The sequence below is a fragment of the Lampetra fluviatilis genome, chromosome 17 (genome assembly GCF_964198595.1).
Source record: "Lampetra fluviatilis chromosome 17, kcLamFluv1.1, whole genome shotgun sequence".
In the NCBI taxonomy this organism is placed as follows: domain Eukaryota; kingdom Metazoa; phylum Chordata; class Hyperoartia; order Petromyzontiformes; family Petromyzontidae; genus Lampetra; species Lampetra fluviatilis.
The window spans coordinates 11,802,512-11,828,385 of record NC_136291.1 but is presented as its reverse complement, the minus strand read 5'-3'; the positions used below and the strand labels follow the sequence as shown (position 1 = coordinate 11,828,385).

General features: G+C 43.0%; 1 protein-coding gene across 1 annotated transcript; it reads left to right on the top strand.

Annotated features, from left to right (window-relative positions):
* The first annotated feature begins 2,112 nt into the window (after nucleotides 1-2,112).
* Nucleotides 2,113-25,185, top strand: LRRC69 (leucine rich repeat containing 69). The gene is made up of 8 exons (XM_078864186.1): nucleotides 2,113-2,301; nucleotides 6,667-6,793; nucleotides 7,914-7,986; nucleotides 10,559-10,754; nucleotides 12,261-12,332; nucleotides 18,519-18,620; nucleotides 22,737-22,916; nucleotides 23,299-25,185. Exons 1-8 carry the CDS (start codon nucleotides 2,119-2,121, stop codon nucleotides 23,407-23,409), a joined length of 1,044 nt encoding a protein of 347 aa, XP_078720312.1. The 5' UTR covers nucleotides 2,113-2,118; the 3' UTR covers nucleotides 23,410-25,185.
* The last annotated feature ends 689 nt before the right edge of the window (nucleotides 25,186-25,874 follow it).

Here is a 25,874-nt window from a genome sequence, read left to right as displayed (position 1 = left end):
ATATTAGTGCTTTGTCATCGAGTTTTTTCAGTAATTGGTGGTTATAATACGTGATTTTAGTAATCTTTTAAATTAATTCTTGTGTAACTGACAGTATGTGCAATATAAGTGTTATAGGTTGTAGATCAAACACCCAAAAATGTAATCGTTTTATTTTGTATCGATTCTAACACTATTGATACACACTCACCAATAAAAACGCTCAACATACTGAACGAATGTGTTTATGTTTTGGTTATTTGTACTTGTGCACCACTGACATTGCAGCAGTATAACCAACTACTGTAATTTTACTTGACTAATTGTAACGGTGCTGTGTTAACGGTGAATTGTATGCATACACCTTAAAATGGCTTTCTCTCTCTTTAGATATTTTCAAACTGCTTTCTCACGTCTTTTTCCCTTGGTTGATGTTGAACTATTTCCGCCTTTTCATGCATTGCGACCCTGAGAACGATTGTTTAAGGGCGCTTTATAAATGTATTCATTATTTACAGTTTATTTTAAAATTACTGGTACGGCATGATCTAAAGTTTTATCTCAACATTCATTAACTGTCTTAAAAAGTCGAATACTGATACTGACTGTTACATTGTAACATGGCTAGAATTGGGCAACATTGGGCGAATTAAAAAAAATCACCCACTGGATGAGCAAGTACAGTTTAAATAAATGCAACAGTTACACTTCTGCCGATGGGAAACAAAATTGGGAGACGCCAAATTGAGTGACATTCATTCCTATTAAAATGTCGCTTCGTGTTTCGTCTGGCTCAACCACCTTCAAGGTAAACATAGATGTTGGCTCTACATCAACAAGAAGAAAAATAAGAAAACATGAAAATGTATCTTTAAATCAGAAGATTTGGTTATACTGGAGGAATCCGATGAGCTATAAAGTTATTCTTCACACATGTCCAGTAAATACATACAAAATATTCAGATTCTGATTTATCCCCTTCTCTTCAAAACACCACGCTCCCGATCGTTGTCCCTGCGAGAGGAGGGTAGTGAGTCCAGTTCCAATTCCGAGGGCACCTGGTCCCGGGTTTGTTATATTGGGCTGTATGTATCTTCTTAGGTTTTTTCGGTAAAGTCACGTAGGTAAAACATCAAAATGAATGAAAATAAAATAAAATAAAATCAAAAATCAAAAATCACGACGTTTCGGAGGCTGCATCAAGCTAATCTGGCTGTGACGGTCCCACCTGATGACGGAGACTTGTGTTGCCTCCGAAACGTCGTGATTTTTTATTTTATTTTCATTCATTTTGATGTTTTACCTACGTGACTTTACCGAAAAAACCTAAGAAGATGATTCCTTGCAGTCACGAAAGCTTCAAATCTAGGCTGTATGTATTTATGTTGAACTTCTTTCGCACTGTACGAAGCCAACCGTGCTAATCGGAGGTGCGGTGTAAGGACAGCAGATTAAACATTTCCAGCAGCTGTAACGAAATGAGTTTTTTAACCTCGATGATTTAAAAGTGCATAACTCCAGTGGCTTCCCAATATCGGTAGGAAGAGAGTTCCAGACGGACACAGAAGCGCATCTGAAAGCCCGCGATGCAGTGACCGTCTTTGTTCGTTCGCTAGCCAAAATCCACTGCTAGTCAGCATCACCGGAGATCGCTTTAAAATTGTGTTCTTAACTAATTTTCAGAGGGGGCCACTTTATCCGATAAGACAACAGATACACATTTGAAACCATTGGGGTTTGACAGCAGCACGATGATGATGGGGTGTTTTCACTATTTGTGTATTTTCAGGGGCCGCACTAAAGGCCATCAGGGACCCCTAGCGGCCCGCGGGCCTCGCAGTGAAGGAAACAACCGCTCTAAGATGTGTATCTACACGCACATTGTCCTCAGAGCACACTCGCACGCGGGCAGCGTAAATTTCTTCGAGCGGCCGGGAAGAGGCGGGCGACGACACCAACGACTGTTGACTCAATGACGGAGTCTTTGAGGAGCAACAAACACACGGGGGCCCACATTGCCACCGGCTGGCATTCCTCGCTGCCATGGCGATGTAAGAAACACCGGAGGGCATTTTTTGTATTTACCCCCTCCCCTCTCTCTCATTGTCTCTCTCACACAAAGTCGCGCGAGACGAGGGGATGTCGTCTTCGGACCCGGCGCTGCTGAGGGCCGTGCGAGCCAAAGCCAAGACGATGAACCTGAGCAGCAAGAAGATGAGGCGGCTGCCTGGCGCCATCGGGCAGCTGCCGTGGCTGGAGCGGCTGTGCGTGAAGAGCAACGCTCTGAGCGAGCTGCCCGCCGAGATGCACTGCCTGACTCGCGTGAGTGAGGAGTGAGTGAGTGTGAGTGAGTGTGTGGAGTGAGTGGAGTGGAGTGAGTGAGAGTGAGTGGAGTGAGTGTGTGGAGTGAGTGGAGTGGAGTGAGTGAGAGTGAGTGGAGTGAGTGTGTGGAGTGAGTGAGTGGAGTGTGAGTGAGATGGTGAGTGTGAGTGAGTGTGTGGAGTGAGTGGAGTGGAGTGAGTGAGAGAGTGAGTGTGAGTGAGTGTGTGGAGTGAGTGGAGTGAGTGAGTGGAGTGAGTGTGTGGAGTGAGTGGAGTGAGTGAGTGGAGTGAGTGAGTGAGTGGAGTGAGTGAGTGGAGTGAGTGTGTGGAGTGAGTGGAGTGAGTGAGTGGAGTGAGTTAGTGAGTGGAGTGAGTGAGTGGAGTGAGTGGAGTGAGTGAGTGGAGTGAGTGGAGTGAGTGGAGTGAGTGAGTGAGTGAGTGGAGTGAGTGAGTGGAGTGAGTGGAGTGAGTGAGTGGAGTGAGTGAGTGGAGTGAGTGGAGTGAGTGAGTGGAGTGAGTGAGTGGAGTGAGTGGAGTGAGTGAGTGGAGTGAGTGGAGTGAGTGAGTGGAGTGAGTGAGTGAGTGGAGTGAGTGAGTGGAGTGAGTGAGTGAGTGGAGTGAGTGAGTGAGTGGAGTGAGAGTGAGTGGAGTGAGTGAGTGGAGTGAGTGAGTGGAGTGTGAGTGAGAGTGTGGAGTGAGTGGAGTGAGTGAGTGGAGTGAGTGAGTGAGAGTGAGTGGAGTGAGTGAGTGGAGTGAGTGAGTGGAGTGAGTGAGTGGAGTGAGTGAGTGAGTGAGAGAGTGTGAGTGAGTTTGTGGAGTGAGTGAGTGAGAGTGAGTGAGTGTGTGGAGTGAGTGGAGTGAGTGGAGTGAGTGAGAGTGAGTGGAGTGAGTGAGTGGAGTGAGTGAGAGTGAGTGGAGTGAGTGAGTGGAGTCAGTGAGTGGAGTGAGAGTGAGTGGAGTGAGTGAGTGGAGTGTGAGTGAGAGTGTGGAGTGAGTGGAGTGAGTGAGTGGAGTGAGTGAGAGTGAGTGAGAGTGAGTGAGTGTGTGGAGTGAGTGGAGTGAGTGAGTGAGTGGAGTGAGTGAGTGGAGTGAGTGAGAGTGAGTGGAGTGAGTGAGTGAGTGGAGTGAGTGAGAGAGTGAGTGTGAGTGAGTGTGTGGAGTGAGTGGAGTGGAGAGAGTGAGTGTGAGTGTGTGGAGTGAGTGGAGTGAGTGGAGTGAGTGAGAGTGAGTGGAGTAAGTGAGTGGAGTGTGAGTGAGAGAGTGAGTGTGAGTGAGTGTGTGGAGTGAGTGGAGTGAGTGAGTGGAGTGAGTGAGAGTGAGTGAGTGGAGTGAGTGGAGTGAGTGAGAGAGTGAGTGTGAGTGAGTGTGTGGAGTGAGTGGAGTGGAGTGAGTGAGTGGAGTGTGAGTGAGAGAGTGAGTGTGAGTGAGTGTGTGGAGTGAAGTGAGTGGAGTGAGTGAGTGGAGTGAGTGAGTGGAGTGAGTGAGTGAGTGGAGTGAGTGGAGTGAGTGAGTGAGAGTGAGTGAGTGAGTGGAGTGAGTGGAGTGAGTGAGTGGAGTGAGTGGAGTGAGAGTGAGTGGAGTGAGTGAGTGGAGTGAGTGAGTGGAGTGAGTGAGTGGAGTGTGAGTGAGAGTGTGGAGTGAGTGGAGTGAGTGAGTGGAGTGAGTGAGAGTGAGTGGAGTGAGTGAGTGGAGTGAGTGAGTGGAGTGAGTGAGTGGAGTGAGTGAGTGAGAGAGTGTGAGTGAGTTTGTGGAGTGAGTGAGTGGAGTGAGTGAGTGAGTGAGTGTGTGGAGTGAGTGGAGTGAGTGAGTGGAGTGAGTGAGAGTGAGTGGAGTGAGTGAGTGAGTGGAGTGAGTGAGAGTGAGTGGAGTGAGTGGAGTGAGTGGAGTGAGTGAGTGGAGTGAGAGTGAGTGGAGTGAGTGAGTGGAGTGAGTGAGTGAGTGGAGTGAGTGAGTGGAGTGTGAGTGAGAGTGTGGAGTGAGTGGAGTGAGTGAGTGGAGTGAGTGAGAGTGAGTGAGTGTGTGGAGTGAGTGGAGTGAGTGGAGTGAGTGAGTGGAGTGAGTGAGTGGAGTGAGTGAGTGGAGTGAGTGAGTGAGTGAGTGGAGTGAGTGAGAGAGTGAGTGTGAGTGAGTGTGTGGAGTGAGTGGAGCGGAGAGAGTGAGTGTGAGTGTGTGGAGTGAGTGGAGTGAGTGAGTGGAGTGAGTGAGAGTGAGTGAGTGGAGTGTGAGTGAGAGAGAGAGTGTGAGTGAGTGTGTGGAGTGAGTGGAGTGAGTGAGTGGAGTGAGTGAGAGTGAGTGAGTGGAGTGAGTGGAGTGAGTGAGAGAGTGAGTGTGAGTGAGTGTGTGGAGTGAGTGGAGTGGAGTGAGTGAGTGGAGTGTGAGTGAGAGAGTGAGTGTGAGTGAGTGTGTGGAGTGAAGTGAGTGGAGTGAGTGAGTGGAGTGAGTGAGAGTGAGTGAGAGAGTGAGTGAGTGGAGTGAGTGAGTGGAGTGAGTGAGTGGAGTGAGTGAGAGTGAGTGAGAGAGTGAGTGTGAGTGTGTGGAGTGAAATGGAGTGAGTGAGTGGAGTGAGTAAGAGTGAGTGGAGTGAGTGAGTGAGAGTGAGTGAGTGAGTGTGTGAGTGTGTGGAGTGAAGTGGAGTGAGTAGAGTGAGTGAGTGGAGTGAGTGAGTGAGTGGAGTGAGTGAGTGAGAGTGAGTGAGTGTGTGAGTGTGTGGAGTGAAGTGGAGTGAGTAGAGTGAGTGAGTGGAGTGAGTGAGTGAGTGGAGTGAGTGAGTGGAGTGAGTGAGTGGAGTGAGTGAGTGGAGTGAGTGAGTGGAGTGAGGAGTGAGTGAAGTGAGTGAGTGAGAGTGAGTGAGTGGAGTGAATGAGTGAGTGAGTGAGGAGTGAGTGAAGTGAGTGAGTGAGTGAGAGTGAGTGAGTGGAGTGAGAGTGAGTAAGTGGAGTGAATGAGTGAGTGGAGTGACGGAGGAGTGAGTGACCGGCGGCCACTCTCGGGGCGGTGTTGACTCGTCAACGCCGACGCCGCTACTCACGGGCTCCAGGTCGCGTTCGGCGGTCGAACGAGGGAGGAGGCCGTGGGCCCAAGGCAACCTCCCAACCCCCTGGCAGTGTTGACGCAGAAGCTGCTGCCAGGTTTTGCTCGTGCTGAACCAATGCTGCTGGGACATGAATGCACAAAATCACTCCCGGCAGGAAGGCTGGTCGACTTGCCGATGGGATGTGCATCCAAAATATACATTGATTTTGTTTTCATGTGCGGGGGATTGACATGGGAAGGAGGCGAATTGTCTGTTTATGTTGTTTATATATATCCGTCCGTACATAAGCGCTCCTTTGTCATGTGTTTATACAACAGTGTTTAGAGAATAAACACTGACTTTGTCCACTTTCTATTGGCATTATAGTCACACTCCACGATAGTATAATTACTTATTTCACCACAATGATGATATAATGATTACTGTATTATTAATACGTGTTTAGAGATTTAGAGCTATTCATAACTATCATAAGTTTGGCCTGACTGAGTGAAACCCGTGAGCCTCTCTCTTATGGCTCGTAATTCTTTTAGTGAGCCTTTATGGATTGTTCGAAAACCTTTGAGATTTGATAGCCAGGGCTGTAAATCATCAACCATCATCGTAGTTCCAGTGTTTAGTGGTGATTGTGTAACGAGCTGCCTCTTAATGCGTTGGGTGATAGACTTGTTGGGCATGTCGTCAATGCATTGCAGTAACTGTGCCGTTACAGTACTGGTCTTGTATGCACAGATACAAATATTTAAACGTTACCTCTCTCTTGTCACAGTATTGTACTGCATTTTCTTTCATGAGAATACTCTGCTAATATTGTACCGCACTGTAAAGTGCATGAGGTGCATTACAGTCCCTACTAGTTTTAAAGTGTGAAGGATTACTAGCTATCAATTAGCAATTTTTAATGGACATAGCTCCTGACTTGGAGTAGAGAGTGTCTCTCAAACCCATAATGTCTAGGACCGCTAATCCCAATGAACTAATCCCAATAATTGGAACTCTCAGGAGGAAGTTCATGAGCGTACATTGGCGACATAATTTATGCACGAGCAAAACAATGAACCAATCTTAGCTGCTACGTGAGAAACTTGTTGTGCACGGACATGAAAAAATATTGTTGCTATTATGCAGATAAAATATTGTGGAGTCAATATTCCTGAGTTGACTGTAACATAGAAACGTGGAAACATTTGAAACGTGACCAAGTTCTGCAGCTGAAGGCAAATGCAGCATAAGATAACTGTGCTGATACATTATCACATTCTTGCACCAAATATGTAATCCCTAATGATTGTGTAACACTTTGCAGGTAACACTTTTGCTGTATTTTTGCAGCTCACAGAGTTGAATCTGGGAAACAATGAGTTGCAGGAGGTACCAGAGATCTTGCGCCATTTGACATCACTGCAAAAGCTCCATCTTTTCAACAACCGCATCAAACGCTTTTCAGACAATGTTCTAGGTACGTCTTTCTGTGGTAGATGGATCAAGATTCTCTAATTTAAACGAGTCTTGGAAATTGTATACGTCGGCTTTCCCGACCAACATTGTGATTCATAATTAGTTTATTTTGGTTAAATCATGGTGGAGGTAAAATGTAAATTTATAACACTTTAACCCTCCACCAACGTACAAAGCCAATCAAATCATTTTATCACGTGCGCAAATATGCCAAACCAAATCAACTGGCATATTTGCCCATGCGACAACTTAATTTTTTTGGTTCCATCGGGTAGTGGAGGATTATAGTTAGAAAACTGGCATACACGAGTCTTGAGACTTGGAAATATGGCATGAACTATTAGCTGTAATGGACTGTTAGTAATTTAAGAAGAAAAAAACAATTCAATCAAAACATTCCAAAAATTATGAACAATATATTTTTGGGTCAGATCCAGTGAGTAGAATGTGGTGTATAGTCTCCTCCACCCGACTCAGTTGTCACTTCATGAACAAACGTGCCAATGTATTATTGGTACAGCAGCACAAACGGTGTGTTGGAGAGTGATCCACAACATTTAATAATTGGGTACCTGACATGGCACGTTTGTTTACGTGGCAACTTCATTGTGTCGGGTGGAGGAGGGTGTGCAACCCAGCTTACTCACGCGATCTGACTCAAACACCAATTATGAATCATATTGGTCACAAAAGCCAAAGTGTTCAATTTTTTCTATTTCATCTGCATATTGTTTACATTGACTGTTTTAAACTCCCAATACTCCTCTCCAGCTTCATGACCGTCGCTGCACTCGTCGGGCCCACACTTGTATAAACGATATGACCTCGCTTACTGCACCGTGGCTCTGGCAAAATGCAGTCAGTACAGAATTCAGAGATTGATTTGCAGAAGCGCCTTTCAATGCAGCATGCAGATGCCTGCAAGTGCCCACAGGTCCACTGGCATGTACAGCTGTTGCCCAAGTCCTAACACAAAGTATACTTCTCATGCCTTTTATAGAACTTCGCTCTGGTTAATTAAATGTGTATTTTATGTTTTCCTAAAATGTTATCTTGTTAAATCAATTCTTTTGACAGCATGACATCGCTACGTTTAACCATAAGTGATATCATGCGTTTAGAAGGGTTGCACAACCTGGTGATGCTCAACATCAACAACAATCAGCTGAAGACCCTCCCAAGGAACATCAACAAGTATGCATGCACAGTGATCACACTCGGCATTTTGATAAAATGCAGTGCTGAAGCCTTTACTGTGATATTTTGTATGTAGTGGGTAAGCAATGATAATTAATTTACCAAATGAGTTCTACGTGCTTGCGCATGCTCAATTGGGATTATAAGTAGCAACTATCGTCCCCTGCTGCGAAAACTTGGCAGGGCCCTCCTGAGAGAGAGAGTCGTGAGACTCGGACTGGCTTTACTCGGTAAACGAGCAGAACATATCGCATAATCAATGCAACAAAAATCCCATACTCACCTCTTTAAGCTGGCCTGTACCCCCTAGTTCTGGTCGTTTAGCCTGGTTATGTTTACTTCCTTCTTTCCATACATGGGTGCATTGGGATCTACAGATGGAATGTGCCTTACAAATGTAAATGATTATACGAGGTAATTGCTATTGGCCAAATATTCCAACGCTAAACAAATTACCGTACATCCAAATGACTCAATTGGGATGACACGGGTGAACGTTGCCCCCACTGCAAGAACTTGGGAGGACCCTGCTGAAAAAATATTGAGACCTCAGTGAGCCTTTGATGGGCAAAGCTGCTTAATAATAATAATGATCGCCTTGCATTGCCATCAATAAGCCGCTAGAGGGCGATGTTGCTTATGATTACGTAATTTCATATGGGGACGGTGACAGCAGACACAACGCTTGGGATGCCCAAATTATTTGTTGCAATGAATACAAAAAAATGTTATGGCTTAGGGCCAGATGACCTTAATCCTAGGCTGCTTTCATTATGCTTGCACATTAAACAGCCACTGCACACAAGCTGTCACGATGCATGGAAAGGTCTTTGTGCCTCTCATCAGGATGTAGCAGCCAAGAAGAGGCGTTATCTTTAGCCTTCACAAATGAAGTGCGAGTGATGTAGACGTAGGGAGGAAGTCATGGCTGAAACTGGGATAAACAGCAATACTCAAGTCAAACCACCCACCAGGTGTATCTTGCAGAGCTGCCTGCTTGGTGGAAACCAAGGATCCAGAGTCAGTCAATGTTTACTTGCAGGATGCACTATAACGTCGCCAACAAATGAGCGAGACGTAATTCGATTTAAAATGCTTAGATTCACTGCAACGTTGTTTTGGACAATTTAAAGAACGCAGTAGTTTGGGCAGGGGCACGTGACGACCCACCACGTCACGGCGCCCCCTAGCGAGCACTCAAGCTCCAGATTTTAAAACACCACCACTGTACACTCCACTACCCTCTCTCAGTGGAAACTGCCGCAATCTCTGGTGAGAACTCTGTATTAACCTATAAATAAGAAAGGTTAATAGAGGGCATCTTGTTATCTTTATGGAACGGTACTTAATATTTGAATGCATGTTTTGTATGTATGTTGCAATTCTTTCACACCGTATGTAGAGCCAATTGTGATAATCATGGTTGACCAAAAATTACACCCAGGAATGTATCCTAAGTTTATATAATTAAGTCAACGGTGAAACAGGTTTCCATTTACGTTGTTTTGCCTAATGTCGCGTTTGCCGAGGACGCGTCCCCAACGTAAATAGAGGACTTGCCGTAGAGGACTGAGAAAGGATTGTAAGGAGGAACCCATTGGAGAGTGCTCTCAGGGCATGTTCTCCCAAACTTGACAAGTCAAACGCGAATATATGGACATTATTGCCAATAACTTGGTAATGGTGGGGGAATCTGATGTTTTTTGTTAATTAAAAAATAGATTTTGTCTGCTATTACAAGAATAATAAATGAGCTAATTTAGATTTTAAAAGCCCCATATCTACTTCTTTCCAAATGCTTTGTTGATCATATGTGGTTGGTGGAACAAGGCTTGTGCCAAGTACAGTGTTGCTTTGCTGTTCTTTTTTCCTGTGCTCTGGATAAGTGTATGTGTATGTATGTTACACTTATTTTGCACTGTACATACCCAACCGTGCTAATCGGATGTGCAATGAATGTCAAAAGCAACGTGGTATTTGTGGGTTCCCCAAAATATCCAGCAGCCAGTGTGTCCACCACAGACATACCAATATTTCTACAAAACAATTTACTTTCATACAGTATTCATTTTCTCTCTTGATTCTGAGCCAAGTGAAAAGTCCACGTTCTTATGGGCCGCCATCCATTTAGTACGTACGCAGGGGGGGAGGGGGTGTAAAAAATATGCGTGCGTACAGGGAGGGGGGAGGAGTCAAGTTTTTACAGATTTTTGCGTACGTACTGAATGGAAGGTCCCTTACGGTAGAGAACAGTCTTATTCATAGGGCAATCGCTGTCGATTTCACCACAAAGTTATACTCATTATATCAACCCCAGAGGGATGATGAACTTCGTCAAACCCCAATTTGCATTTAAAATCATCACCATTGCAACGTAGGAGGATCTTAATGCAGACTCGCTGGAAAGTCCACGGGCATTCTCACTGTGGCTGCATTCGACAAGAATCGCATTGCTTACCATGGAAGACCTATTCACTCGAAATCCTTGTCAATTGTGGCTGATTGCTGAGATGTTGTTGTTCGTGAACACCGCGCAATTTTCTCCAATTGTGTTGCATTGGCTGTCGAGTTTGACGAAGCTGCATAAGCTGAGTGCGAACGGGAACCTGCTGGAGAGCGTTCCCGAAGAGCTGTGTGGCCTGGCACGCCTCAAGGAGCTGCATCTGGCCAACAACCGGCTCACGGCCCTCCCAGCCGAATTGGGACATTTAAACAATCTGGAGCGTCTGCACCTGCAGCACAACGAGATCCGTGAGCTGCCAGAGGTAACGCACTAGTCGGTGGTTGCAGGAAAAAAAAAGTCAGTGTCCGAGATTTCTTGCTCACGTGTATGTATGTTGAACTTTTTTCGCACTGTACATAGCCAACCGTGCTTATCGCAGGTTTGAATTATCGTTGAGAGGGTGCTCATCAATTTACAAATATGAGCATGTTGTGGAATTACACAGTCCTATGGCAGGGGCAAGTGTATTCACATGAAAGCCGCTGTTATCTTCCCTACAAAATGGTACCTATTTTTTTTATCAACCCCAAAGATCATAGTGTAGTGAGTCCAACTGAGTCGCAGACATTATCTTGGGAGCAACACTATTTATGATACAACAGCACGCAATATAACACGATCTACACTCGGGTCTGGAATGCCCATCTAACCATGCTACGGCAGAACTAGACACGGTTCGCTATCCCAGTCTGGACCACAAGCTGGGTTCCGGACCGCGTGGCTAGAGGCTTCTTCTCCCCGACGTGGATCTTCATAACACCAGCACACCAAGAACCTCGAGCTCCTCATGGGGCCCTCGTTATATTACCCGGGGCTCTCGTTATATTACCCGGGGCTGGGGCTGGCTCCGCCCTTCGCCCCGCCCACCTTCCAGGTCTCTCGAGCTCTTTCTCAAAGGTTTCCGAGAGCTCTTTTGGACCACGTGACCACCCCGCGGCCCCCGTTCACCGGTGGTCCCCCTCCAATATCATCCGGTCACATGTCAGCAGGTCAACCAGTGTATCATGCCCCAACTTAACCCCGGCTGGCTGATGCTCCCTCTCGCTCTCTCACCGGGAGCCCGCACCGCATACTGCTTGCGGTGCCTCCATGCTAACCTGCGCTCACCCAAGCCCCACTACGGCTGGTACTACACCCCGTAACCCAGGCTGCCCATAATGACAACACATTATCCGCCGTGGCTTCGTAAGCCCCGGCACCATACAGTGACAACCACAGTCACTACATCAGTAATAATTTAAACGTGTAACGTGCCACACTGTTTTCTCTCACTCTTGAGAGAGAGAACGATACGCAGGGACAAACAGGAATCACAGGGAAGCGGGATAGGCAGTCAATCGGGCAGCTAGTGCCAAATTCCCCCTCTCAAGCTCTCCAATCCTACATATGTAAAGGTGTTATCAGCCAATTAATGAGTGTTTAAGTGTGGGAATAAACCGGAGCACCGGGAGAAAACCTACGCGTGCGAAGGGACGATACTCTATCCCACACAGATGGAACAGGTGGAGTCCATATTTGCTTCTCTTGGCAAGGCAGAGTATGGCACCTCCTCAACGCCCATGGGAAGAGAGTTTCCCAACGTTTGTGTGATCTACCAACTCTCGCTGCCTCCGCAGTGCTGAATTACAGGGGTGCATAGCCACCACAACATTTTTTTTGCTATTTCTATGACCATGGTAAAGTATTTTCTAAACCTGTTCCTGTGCTATTTTAAGAAAATGTCTCAAATAACATGAAAGCCCCCGATCGGTTTGTTTTTCGTGTTTAGAGTCTTGGAAGCCTTCAAAAGCTGGAAGTTGTTGATGTGGCAGCAAACGAACTCTGGGTTTTTCCCTCAAGCGTAAGTGTGAACAAACAAAAACATCGATAAACTGCACGGCACACATTGCAGTTGTTTTGATACACAAACTTTAATGGTTGGTTAGGCATGACCATATTTACAAATGCAAATGCACATGAAAGAGCAAATCACTGACAAAGAATTGTGTTTAAAGTCAATATAGGACACCGCATATACAAATTATGAACTGCCAACGTACAAAAAAGGAAAGTATAGGATTACTTCTTCCAAAAATGTATCCACAAATTTTATTATCTGTCGGATCCAGATGATCATGTAGGATTCATAGAAACATTTGATGAAGGATCATTTTAAAACTTAAAAATTGCGATTGTAAATAAGGCATCTGTAAAGGAAACTGGGTGTCGCTCCCAAATCTGTAGGAGTAAGTTTTGGGCTCCGATCTGGCTACCATAGAACCATGGGTGGAGTTGGGGGGGGGCATGGGGACGCAAGCCCCCCCCCCCCCAAACTGGACACCTTTATTTATTTTCAGTAGTTTACAATTAAGACTTAAAATAATTAAATATATGCACCCGCGATTCCTAACCTGAGGGACAAAGCGAACCCCTGCGCCCCCCACTCCCCAAAATATAGAAGTCAAACTCCGCCTATGCACAGAACCTGATGGAACAGCTGATGGGGGTGGGGATGTGGGGTGGGAGAGGCAGGGTAGAGAGGTGGAGTTTACACCTGTAGAAATAAGATGTGTTTGACAATCCGGGATATAAATGAAACACTGACAAGTTGACAGGGCTGAACTCATTAGCATCTACCATAAGTTTTGGTTGCGACTGTCTTTTCTCCATAGTCATGTTTTCTAACCGCAAAAGTTTTAAATTGCCTCACTGCCAGTGACAGAGATAAATGAGTTATTGTAATTGTTGTTTTATATATTTGTATATATATAAATGTGGGTTTTCCAATGTCGCAGCATGCATGACGTTGCGTTTAGCAATCGTGGGAGGCCACGTTTGTTTACAAGGTTCACGAATTGTTTTTTTTATCCAAGACAACTTGAACTTTATAAACTCACTGGGATTTTTTTTGCCCAAGTCAGCCCCCCTGACATCATTGTGAGAAAAGTTTTACCATTGTTACCTTTCACTCATATATTCTTACCCAATTTAAATTCATGCACTGATAAAGAAAACGAATTTTACACAACATAAAATTAAAATAAATAAAATAAATATATAACCTAAACTCCAAATTGCCATATTATGTTTGAGAAGGAAATTTCACATCCGAAATGGAAATTGCAGGTGAAGTTCTTTATTGTTCTACAAAACAAGGATTTAAAAATAAAAATAATTTCAAACATGAATATGTGGCAGCGCTTATATTATCACTAGCTTATTTGCCCGTCCTAGGATGGAAGCTGTAATATTTACGGAAAAATTTAGAGTATAATTGTATCCTGTGTAAAATTAATGGCAGTGAATCTTGCAAAAAAGTATGTCATCAAACACTTCACTGCATTTCACTGAAGCACTGTATTAACGGCAGTGATTATTGCACAAAACTACATCATAACAACCTAACTTCATGTCACTATAGTACTGACCTTCAATATGTTCAAATTCACTGCTCTGATACTTTATTCTCTTCTGTTTTTGGTCGCTGGGGTTGAAATAAATTGGAATTTGATACAATATCTGGAAATCACAGAGAAATGTCTATTTTACCATAATGTAGAAGCATAAATTAGACTGACCTTTTGTCTGAAGTGCTGAAGAAATAAATAAAGACACCAAATCCACTTTGTTGCTGCGTATAATTATTTATTAGATTCACTTTCAATAAAGAAACGTCAAACTTAAAGCAAATTTGTGAAAAAAAATTACGTTCGACCTTCTGCGTGAGTGTAAAAATCCACCCGCTCGTGAATATTAATGAGGGGGGGGGGGGTTAGGCATTTGGAGTGACGTCACGCGCGTTACACACGAACAGACATTCTTGGCTCATTATAGTAGTAATGTTGTTGTGCGTTCATTTTTAGTAATTGGAGATATTTGCTGTATTTGATTAAACGTTTCTTAAGTATCACAACAGCATAAATAAATTTACATTTTCTAACAAAACCATTATGAACAATAAATGAAAGGATAAACTCATTGCCATCTACAGCACGGATAATAAACTTGATATGTGCGTTAAACATAGCCATTGATTTATTAGACTCTGGTACTGCACAACAACGGCAGCCAATGTCCCCACAATGTAAACATTGAAATTAATCAAGAAGTGACTAAATCAATGTGGATCTGGATCGATAAATCAACACACACACACATCTACTGATGCACACAGACATCGTCTTTCACACACACACACGACTTATATACACACGGATGTACACACGCATATAGGCTCACACACACATCGACCTACACACACATATCGACTAAGACACACACATGGATCCACGCACACACATGGACTTACACACACACACTAATATGGACGTACACACACTAATATGGACTTACACACACTAATATGGACTTACACACACAGACATATCAACTCAGACACACACACATATCGCCTCATACAGACACATATATCGACACACACACATCGACTTACATAGACTCACACACGGAACTACACACACAAACATATGGACTTATAGACTCACAAACACATGGACTTACAAACACATACATCAACGCACACACACACATGGACCTACACACACATGGGCCTACACACACACACGAAGAAATGGAGTTACACTGACTCACATGGAGCCACACACACATCAACTCACATGCACACATCGACTCACACGCACATATGGACTTAGACACATACATAAATATTAAAACAATGTACTAACTTAATTTAAAAATATTAGTTGTCTACGCACACACACCACGCACACACATATCGACTCACACACGCACATGGACTTACACATGCACGGCGACTTACATATACACATATCGACTTACAAAGACACAGCGACTCACACACATGCACTTACACACATACATCAACTCCCACACATCGCTTTACACGCACACACAATTGATTTTGTATTTTCACTTACACACACACATCGACTGACACACACACACACATCGACTCTTATACACAGACACATGGACTTACACACACACACATCGATGCAGACACGCACATGGACTTACACGCACACATGGACTTGACACACACGTTATTATTAAAAAATTTACGAACCTAATTGTTAAATATTAGTTGTGTACACACACATCACGCACCCCCATTGACTAACACACACACATCGACCGACACACAGACATATCAACTCACGCACACACACATTAACTCGCACACATATCGACTTATATACACACACACACTGACGTACACACACACACATCGTGGCAGACAGACACATCGACTCACGCACACAAAGACATAGATACACACATAAATATTGTAATATTTAGCAGCTACATTTTTTAATATTAGTTGTCTACACACAAACAATATTATTTTTATGTTTCCAAACTTATTTTGTAAATATTAGTTTTCTATGTACGTGAATTTAGCGAAAGAAGAAAATAAGACTTACTTAACATTGCCATGGTGAGGCCTAGTCCCGCGCTAGAGCCCCCGGCCTCGCCTAGATTGCCCAGCCGGCCGAGATGGCAACTTGGCAGGCTGGAGGCCAGGCCGCTACCACCCCACCCACGATCCTCCTGCCCACTCTGCAGTAATATCTACGGCCTACAGTAGTAGCATTTACCGACTATAGTAGTAACTGCACACATCAGGGTGGGGAGGGAGAAGAGGACATCACACTGTGCAGAATTTACCTCAGCATTTTGTGTATTTTTATAGCATGTTTAACGCTAAATAAAATTCCCCCCTCACCCCCACCGAACGCGTGTGACTTGGCAGGGGCCTTCCCCCCCACCGAACGCGTGTGAGTTGGTATGGTCGATTGCGCGCGATTGAATAAATAATTAAATGAAAACAGCACTAAATCGCTAATTTAACTACTTTAAAGTTGACGGATGGGAAAAAGGAATAGCGCTTGCTCACCACGGGGCTTACGGCGTGGTACCTAACTATTTTTTTTTTTAAATATAAACCCCACCTTTTGAGAGCCAAATCCTTCGCAAGTGTGCGAACACACAGACAGACAAAAAAATACATTTATAGGTAAGAAAATGTGCATGGTTGCGTGGATTTTTCTCCGGGTCCTCCAGTTTTCCCCTCCACATAAAAAATCAACATGCATTCATATCATATTTGGTCGCTATACATTTCCACATGATAAGCCACTTTGTTAAGCTAGCATTTATGGCCAGGTCACTTCTGAAAAAGAGCTACATAGCTCATTGGGCCTTACCTGGTAAAATAAAAATGGTTTAGTTTATAGTAGTATTAAGCTAGCAATTACAATTCAATGATTCCCCATGCATTAACAAGGTGCTCATCTCCTGGTATATCAACAGGGCAATCATAGTTGGCTTTCCAAAAAGTGGTACTGAATTTATGAACCCTGTAAGGATAGTTCACTGAATCGACGTACTGAAGGAATACAAGTTCACAACATCCGACTGTGAGTTAGGATCATTGTGAGAGAAACTTTCTACTTGAGGATTTTGGTTTCATTGAGCCCATAAAATCACAAATTTAGCATTTTGATCTAATTTTCAGGGTCAACTACAGGGTGGGTAAAATAGCCAGATCCTAAATAACAGCAATGTACTGGGACGGAGATAGTTTGTGTTCACTATCCAAAATAGCTTAAAACGGTGGTGTAATCCAAATCTACATAGTGGATCATGCAGATTTTGAAATAAAATCAAACCTGCTGGGCTTCAAGGGAACCAGAAGATGGTAGTGCAAATGGGTCAATGCATCTGTGTGGACAAATGCATATTATACCCTTGTAATGCGTGAGGTTTTTTTCTCCCTTGGTACTCGAGTTTCCTCCCACTTGCAAATCACTTCTCGTAAAAGTAAATGGTCACAAACGCCAATACGGCAGCCTCCTGAAGCGGAGGGTGTCTTGAAGAGCTCTCAGCCTTACACATCATGCAGACCCTACCCCAGTTCAAGAGAACCGCATCCGTGGCTATAACACAGTGGTTCTTCACCTTTACTGCAGCCTTGTACTTATTTGGTTCTCAATCGTAATTTTTTTACAATGTTATTAAATACATAGGGTTTTATGAAATAAAGTAGTTGTACTTACGTGCCCGTGCTTAATTTGCATTTCGATAATTTACCTACTAAAAAATTCTGCCCATGTCTCACACCCCCAGAAAGGGCATCTCTCACCCCAGGGGTCCGTGCACCCCAGGATAAGAACCACTGCCATACCAGTAATAGGTGAAGACATAATTTGCTCCACCCCTTACTCACTGCCAGGGTGCAGCCATTCAATGTAATTAAATGTCATAAATACCCTGAAGCTGCCTTTCAGGTAAATATGTGGCACGATGTGGGTGATTTAGCAACTTGCTGACAAGATTATCACTGTAAACTTATGAAGTAGACATAACCCAGAGCCAGAGATGGAAATTCCACATTCCTACATATGGGGCCAGTCTCTACAGGAAACTACTGTTTACTTTCCATAATAATCATCAGCACGATCCATGAGCAGATAGCCCCGTAGGTGTCCACTGCACATTTCGTAATTAGTTTCCACTTTCCTCTGTCTTGTGCCAATGTCCTCAAGTAGTGCCACATCCTTCTGGCTCAATCTCTGATGTCGTCGTCAAGCCGTTCTCTGTCCGGTCTTCCTCACTTTCCGGTTCCATCCATTTTTCCGAACAACACACTTTAAATTTTCCTGTTGTCCATCCTACAGATGTGTCCAAATAGTGCCATTTTCTTTCTCATCACTGCCTGCATCAGGTTTTCTTATACGGTATGAGCAACCAATGTCTTACTTCTACGTTGGCGACTCTTTGGGTCCAGCTTAGATGCAGTATCCTTTCCATAATGGGATAAATTAATCGTAGGGAGATGATGGGCTGAGCCAACCACTGCCTGGGTGTTGAGCTTCCAAGCCTTTGGGCATACCATGTTATACCGAACAGCACCATATAAACAAACATCGGCTCCATCATTCAGTCGTGGAAATTCTGTACAGTGCGGCGTGGGAAGAAATCCATCCCGGTGGTAGTGAATATCGACTACAAAATGACAGCATTTCCAAATACATTTGCACAGCTGCACAGGTTGCCCCTGAAGGAGCTGTACTGCGAGGAGAACCCGTTGGTGAGGTTCTCCCCAGTGGAATCGGTCCAAGAGGATGAGGTGATGTCACTCAAGGCAAGTACAACTGGCATCATCAACCTTAGCCATACACGTAGTCAATTTAACACTCTAAAATTGTTATTTTTTATGCTATGAGACGTTATACAGACTATCTTAATATGCGTGTTCGTTTCAAGCGTATTGTACACATTAAGACTGCCATTTAGTTTATTTGTTTCACGAAATATTTAACATTATTCATTGGTGTGTACGAGGAATATTAATACTGCCAAGTTTTACTCATCGGCCACACCTGTTAAACAGGTTTGCTTCACAGGAGGTTTTTCACCCCATGCAAAGTAACATTATTCACGATTGTAATTCGTATATTTTAGTCTATTTTTCTACAGTCGGGGTGGATTGCCTATCACGTGAGTTTGATTCTCAGCTGCAGCTAAAATCAGTGGCGAGTGCGATAAACCTCTTTCTCCCTCACACCCACTTTACCAACCCGCCTAACCAGCATGGTGAAGTATGGTCAAACAACCCCCATGACTGACATGGATCAACATGCCTTCATCCAGCAGCTGACTGATAAAGGACTAAACGATTATGAACTATTAAAATTATTATTGTAGTACAGGAGTCAATGACATCAACGTGAGGCATTGCTACAGCAGTCACTATATCAAAGCGACTGCTTGTCGATGCAAATTGACTTGATGTGTTTATATTACTGATCTACTATGTCCTTGGCAAACATGAACATACTTTTGCCTTCCTTGCTGTCCTTGGGTGTGGCACATAGCGCCACTCATGCCCAAGAGCAGTGGTTTGTATTTTGACTCTATTCTAATGTAGTACATTTTCAGCCAGGTTGGACTTTTATATACACACATTTTTAGATTCAGATTTCCAATTTCGTAGGATTAATGTTTGTATTCTTGTATGACTCAAGAGAGCTGTGAATTTCAATACATGGGGGAGGACGCTACACATTTCATGGCTGGACAGCGTAAGCAATTTGGAAATCCAGAATAGAATTTGATGGGAAAATGTAGACGTAATTAAGAAGAGGTGGTAGAGAGTCAGACGTGTGTGCACAGTGAAGAACGGGCATTTTCGTCCAACTAAATCTCCAGGAGAGCCAGGACTACCAAACATAATGGTCTCACACATTGCAGGTACAATCCTTCTACACACAGGAAACACAAGCCCTGCTCCTCTCCCACAAAATAGACATAATGCAGAAGCACAGCAACAAATCCGTGGATTCGTGGAATCTTCCTCTCATACCCACATAATAAATAACTCATTTTTCATTAAATTACATCTTTAATCACTGCTCTTGCAGTGCTCAAATTAAACCAAAACCTAAATGCTGACAGCTACTGAGTGAAACCCAGCACTTACAAAGAAGGCATATACTGTACTGGAAGGGAATCCAGGCTTTGACACTTTAAAGACACCACGACCTCAAGTGGTAAAATTTAATTGCTTTAAAAAATAGCCCCAAGCACATCACTCCATGTTAACCAGTTTCCAACATATTCAATTAAATAATCTCATCACACAAATAATGACACATCACAGATAACCCACCCAATCAGCCCTCTTAATTAAATGGCTAGATTACCCATTGGACCTTAATAGAATATCTCCTCTTTACAACATCACAGCCAACAGTGCCCCGGGATCCACATACGCATGCCTTATGGCGTAATATTTCCAGCAAGGCCACTGCAGATAATGCACGGGAAGAAATGTGTAAAAACTCATACTGTATCTTTGAATAAGCATCACGCCACTTCATCCAATTCAAATTAATCCACGGCACATATCTTTCAAAGAGGCAATGAGTCAAATACTGTACAGAAATTTCCTCCTACAAGTCAGCGCGAATGATGCAATAGATCATTTGAAACATATTTTTTGGGCTTGTCTTAATGTATACGATTTTTTGGGGCATATTTGGACTGACAGTATCTGTCATGAATCACTAAACATCTCATAGCCGTTAATCCTGAAATTATTATTTTAAACCTGTTTCATACCATGAAGGTTATCTAATATTCCAAGTCGATGCTTTGTACCAGCTTAACAACTGCGAAACTAACCATACTAAACACATGTATCACGATAAAATACATCGTTTTCCCGATGTGGACAATGAATGAAGAGACATGGCAATCACTAGATACATCTATTACCGTATTGATGGGAACATCTGATGGAAAATTTGAACCAAATGTGGGTCCAATTCATAGGATCACCACCAATATAAGAAAGTTAAAACATTCATGACCCTCAATCAAACCTAAGCACCCACCAACTCAAACCCACCCCATAGTATAAAACTTACCCATCGTAAATGTATATAACATAACGTACCATCTAATGCATCATCCTTTGGCCATCACAGCTCATCACGTAAGTATATCCCTTTTATCTGGATACTGTGGCGGCAAACTCCCCCATCCCTTCCTCCTCTTTTTCTGTGAGTTCTCTTCCTCCTTTCCCTTTCTTCCTTTTTCCCAAATCCCCCCCCCCTCGCTTAATCCCTCCTCCCCTTTGATCTGCTTTTCCTGGAATGCGATGATCACACTGTCTTTTATCTATTTACCACACTCTGGATGCAGCATTCCTCTTTAAGTTTCAATAAATCATCAAATAAAGAAAATAACTAAAAAGGTTATCTTCTTGGTTCTTTCGGTAAAGTCACGTAGAAGGGAAGTAATAAAATAATAAAAATAAAACATAAACATAATAAAATAATTCTCACGACGTTTCGACCACAACGCAAGCAGCCGTCCTCAGGTGAAGAACATGTCTGTCGATAAGACAGAGTCTGTCTTATGTTTTATTTTTATTATTTTATTACTTCCCTTCTACGTGACTTTACCGAAAGAACCAAGAAGATGAATCCCTGCAGTCACGAAAGCTTTAAATCGAAATTTAACTAAAAAGGTTAGTTAACAAAGATAGGAACTTGAGTGACATCCAGCAGTTGAGCTTTTTAAATGATTATGCATGTTTACCCCCTTGTTCACCTCAATGATTTTTGAGGCTCTTTTTTCAGGAGGGTCCTGCAAAGTTTTTTGCAGTAGGCAGCGATGTTGCTGCTGTGTATAATCCCAGTTGAGTAATTTGCAGGTAATGTTAGCATTTGCGATGTTTGGACAATAGCAGTTACATTTCCTATTCTTTCGGTAAAGTCACGTAGATAGTTTATAAGAAAATAACGATCGCTTGTGTTGGGATTGAAACGTCGTAGTTTTTTGTAAAAAAAATATTTTTGTTATTTTCTTTGAACCTATCTATGTAACTTTACTGAAAAACCCAAAGATTATGAATTCCTGCAGTCAGGAAAGCTTGAAGTCAAGCAGTTACATTGTTTTTTGTTTAGACCTAAAGCGAAATGGTTTGAGACTGTCAAATGGGACCTTGGAGGAGTGGTCAGTTTAACACATAGGCTTTCGCGACCAATATTATCCGTAATATAGGTTTTCTTTCGGGTTAGATCGTGTAAATAGAAATGTGTTGTTAAACCCGCCACCACCCGACAAAGCCAATTAGTAATGTTTGTCATGTAAACAAAACATACAAATTCGGTACTAGTTCAGCACACTGGTGTGTTAGAGTAAACGCACTACATTTTTAGAAGAGTCGACTGTGGGAAATAGCCGAAGGAAGATGTGTCAACAGCAATGGCGTTGGATAGGCTACGTACGGTGCAATAGAAGGTCAACATACATAGTCACAGTGGTGGGCTTACTCAAACTCTCCAAGATCGTACTGCCCCATAACTCTGGACCACAATTGCTATAATAGCTAGCCAAATGTCATTATCACAGCAATGCAATAAATCAAAACCACAGCTATATTTCTCCAGATATTAATGCTCTATGATAACCCCCAGTAGTCAACTGGGACATTTTCAGTAAGCAGCGATCTGTGAAACAACCACGTGACTTATTTAGTCAAATAACCCATAGTTGCTACTCCCCCATGTTTTCCTCATCAGCCAATTACACTCATGTTATGCCATAGGCCATACAGTGCTGTAAACGTTGATCTGGATATTTTATTGCTTAGCCTGAGGGAATTTTATTGATTCATTGTGCAAATGCGCAGGTAGGAAAGCAAGAAGCAGATTTTAATAGTTTTCCCTCATGAATGTCTCCATTACAGGAATTGGTTGCAAGATTTATTCTGCATGAGATGAAAACATTTTCGTCGCCTCTGCAACTTGCTGTGGCCGAGCATCCACCTACTCAGGAAACATTGACACAGGCCAGGATCTGCGCAGTCTGTGGAGAGAGCTTTCTCAATATCTGGCTTGAATGTGTGCAATTTCTCAATGCCAAGAATGTAAGTCCTTACACATTTATAAACCATATTGTTGGTTGCAAGAGCGGAAACTAAAAGGCTCAAAGTTCTGTTCTTCAAATCTTAACTTTTAGCTTTTTTAGTTGAAAATGATAAAGGTATTGGAATAAAAATTTCCATCTGCCAGTCATTCAGCACTGTGGCAGACAGAATTCCTAACAAATTTTGGGATATGAACCAAAATATTTGCCATGCAACGGAAAGGATCCCCATTGTTGGGTAACAAAATCCACCATCTTGAAACTAATAGCACCTATTTAGGTCGCCATTATTTAAACTACAATTTACAGTTTTTGGCCCACAAATGTGTGATGCAGATACTGATCTTGTGTTGACCGACTGATGTGTTATGTTGTCTCGGTAGGATCTGAAGCTGATATCAAGCATCACAGTCATCCCTGTGCGAGTACTTCTCTGCTCCTACAAGTGTTTTAATCAGCCAGGGCATGCATTTTATGGGATGGCCTTCACATAGATGTGCAGATGCAGCAACTGTTAAGAGCTTTGGGGTGCGAATTATGAAGAATATCCTGCCATCATCCTGTCCCATTCTGATGGAATGACGACTATTTTTTTTATAAAGTCATCCCGCATCTGCCATTTATAATTCAAACAAGACCCTCTCTGTCACTATGAGGCCATATCCCAACAGATCTCAGTCTGTATACCGGATAGAGCCAAAATGGGCATGAATGGGTGCCAACTGGGGGCATGGCCTTGACAGTGACTGTAGGTGTAGGGGTGGCGACAGTTTTAAAAGTCACATTGGCCACATTAACTCGGCCACAATGTGGTTTGGAATTCAACGACAAAAATTCTGGAAGGGGTCATAATTGCATAGAATTAAAGAGCTCCATACCCATACAGGTTACACGGGAACACAACCAACACACGCACAGGTTTTGTGACTCGCTATCACCATTTATCTTGATCATCAGTATCACAGTATTAGGTACACACTGTCCTTTGTGGACCAATCCTGCTAAGCAAATGCATGTACACGCAAATAGGTGTACATGTGAGACAAATTGCTACCCAATCAGTTGGCTATGTCTGTGGATGGGCATTGCACTATGCTGCATGGCCTGTGCCCATCCATCAACTCTGGTTAGTATTCAGAGTAGAGTGCTCAATACACTGACCCACTTGTCAACAGAAATGGACACCATAGAGGATCATTGACTGACAACAGTTTTCCACAGCAAAATCCATCACGTACATGAACAGTGTCCCTGATTTCCAAATTCCTTCCTTTGCTCATCATCAGGCAAAAAAAACCCTTGGTGCGTAGTGGTTCACACAAGACGCTGCCAGGCGATCCTATTTCCTGCGCTTACCACCAAACTTAGTGCAGGCCAAGGCCATGGTGGTGAAGATCAGCCTCAATTGTGCGTGTCCACATCAGCCATGTCCTGCCCTGGGTCCTAGTGTGGATCAGCAGAGGACGTTCGCCCTGGCAACACGTCCAAAGAACCGAAGTTTTCTGGCTCTGACCATGTCAGACACTGATGGAGCGCCCTGTGCAAAGGCGGACCTCGCCACTGGTGATAAGCTCACTGAAGTAAATGCGGAGTGGCCGTCGCAGGCACCACTGGTTGCAGGCATCCAGCTTCTATCTCAATGACGCTGTCGTTGACGGAAAGGATATTCACATTATAGAGGCCGATCTTTGTTGCTGTTGTAATGCTGGAGCGCCAGATTTGTCTGTCGAGCTGTTTTTTACACTCGCGTGTAATTGAGATTCGCCTTTTTAATTTCTGCCTTGCTGCTTCCAGAACGTTGCAAATTACTACCGAGATACGTATACGATTTTACTACTTCAAAGTTGTTGCCCACTCTTTGCACTTCAGTTAATTCGTGTAGCTGCTCATCAGTGGTCTATATTTTTGGTAATCAAACATTCAAGCTTCATGAAAAGTAAGCCTATAGTTTGTAAAGAATAGGAGGATTTTTTTAAATTAATGAACACAGTCTACCATATTTTAGTACTGGTCCGTAAAATTGTAAAAAAAATTATGTACATATTGATATGATTTATTGTTTTGTATGTTACACCGTATTTCCTGTGCAAACATTCTTTTTTATATTGCCCTCTTACTCTAAAATGAAATCCCTGAAATTAAGGTATGTTGTAAATAATATATATTTCTACAATTATATTTAATAGGGATACAAATGTTAAAGTATTTTATTACCACACACCTTACGCACAAAAAACAATTGGACCTCATAACCAGCTTTTCACACCTGAAAATGGTATATATTAGTGATACTGTGTTTTGTTATAAAATGAAAACATATTTTGGTTGGCTTTTTTTGTTACGTTATTGCTATTGCGTTCAATAAAAATGGTAATCTGATGTAACAAAATGAAGAGATTAAACTCTTAAGTACAACTTAGTTTTACACTGCACCATCATGACATGGATAGATGATACACATTGATTACAAAATTGAGAGTACAGTATATGCAAATTTACAAATTTGTGATTTGGGACAGCAACACCACCATTCTGAGATAAATGCATAAACGATGTTAGGAAAAGATTTTTGGAAATCTTAAAATCGGTAACAAATTCCCACCAACCTCACCCCCACCACCTTGATGTCTTAAGGTGCCATGCAGAGAGACAATGTTTCAAGGTTCCATGCAGAGCGACAATGTGTCAAGGTTCCGTGCAGAGCAACAATAATAGAAAAGGTACCGATTGGCAACATAAGAGGTTTTCACGACCTTATTAACATGTGCCTGGAAGGAAATAGACTGGTCAAATAGCACCGTGATATTTCTGATCTCGTGTTGAGCAGGCATTATGGCCATTACTCTGCAAGTGGAGTAATATGTCTGAAATAAGCATTTTAAAGGTTCATATATATTTTTTTATGGCTTCCAATTGAGATGCTCTTTCTATCTTGGGTTAAATTAACCTTAGTGCTGCA

Bases quoted from the DNA above. Each gene is read 5' to 3' on its own strand.
- LRRC69 (XM_078864186.1), top strand. From the start codon at position 2,119: ATGTCGTCTTCGGACCCGGCGCTGCTGAGGGCCGTGCGAGCCAAAGCC. The intron at 7,987-10,558 runs GTATGCATGCAC...TTGGCTGTCGAG, and splicing joins CTCCCAAGGAACATCAACAA to TTTGACGAAGCTGCATAAGC. The intron at 18,621-22,736 runs GCAAGTACAACT...TCTCCATTACAG, and splicing joins ATGAGGTGATGTCACTCAAG to GAATTGGTTGCAAGATTTAT.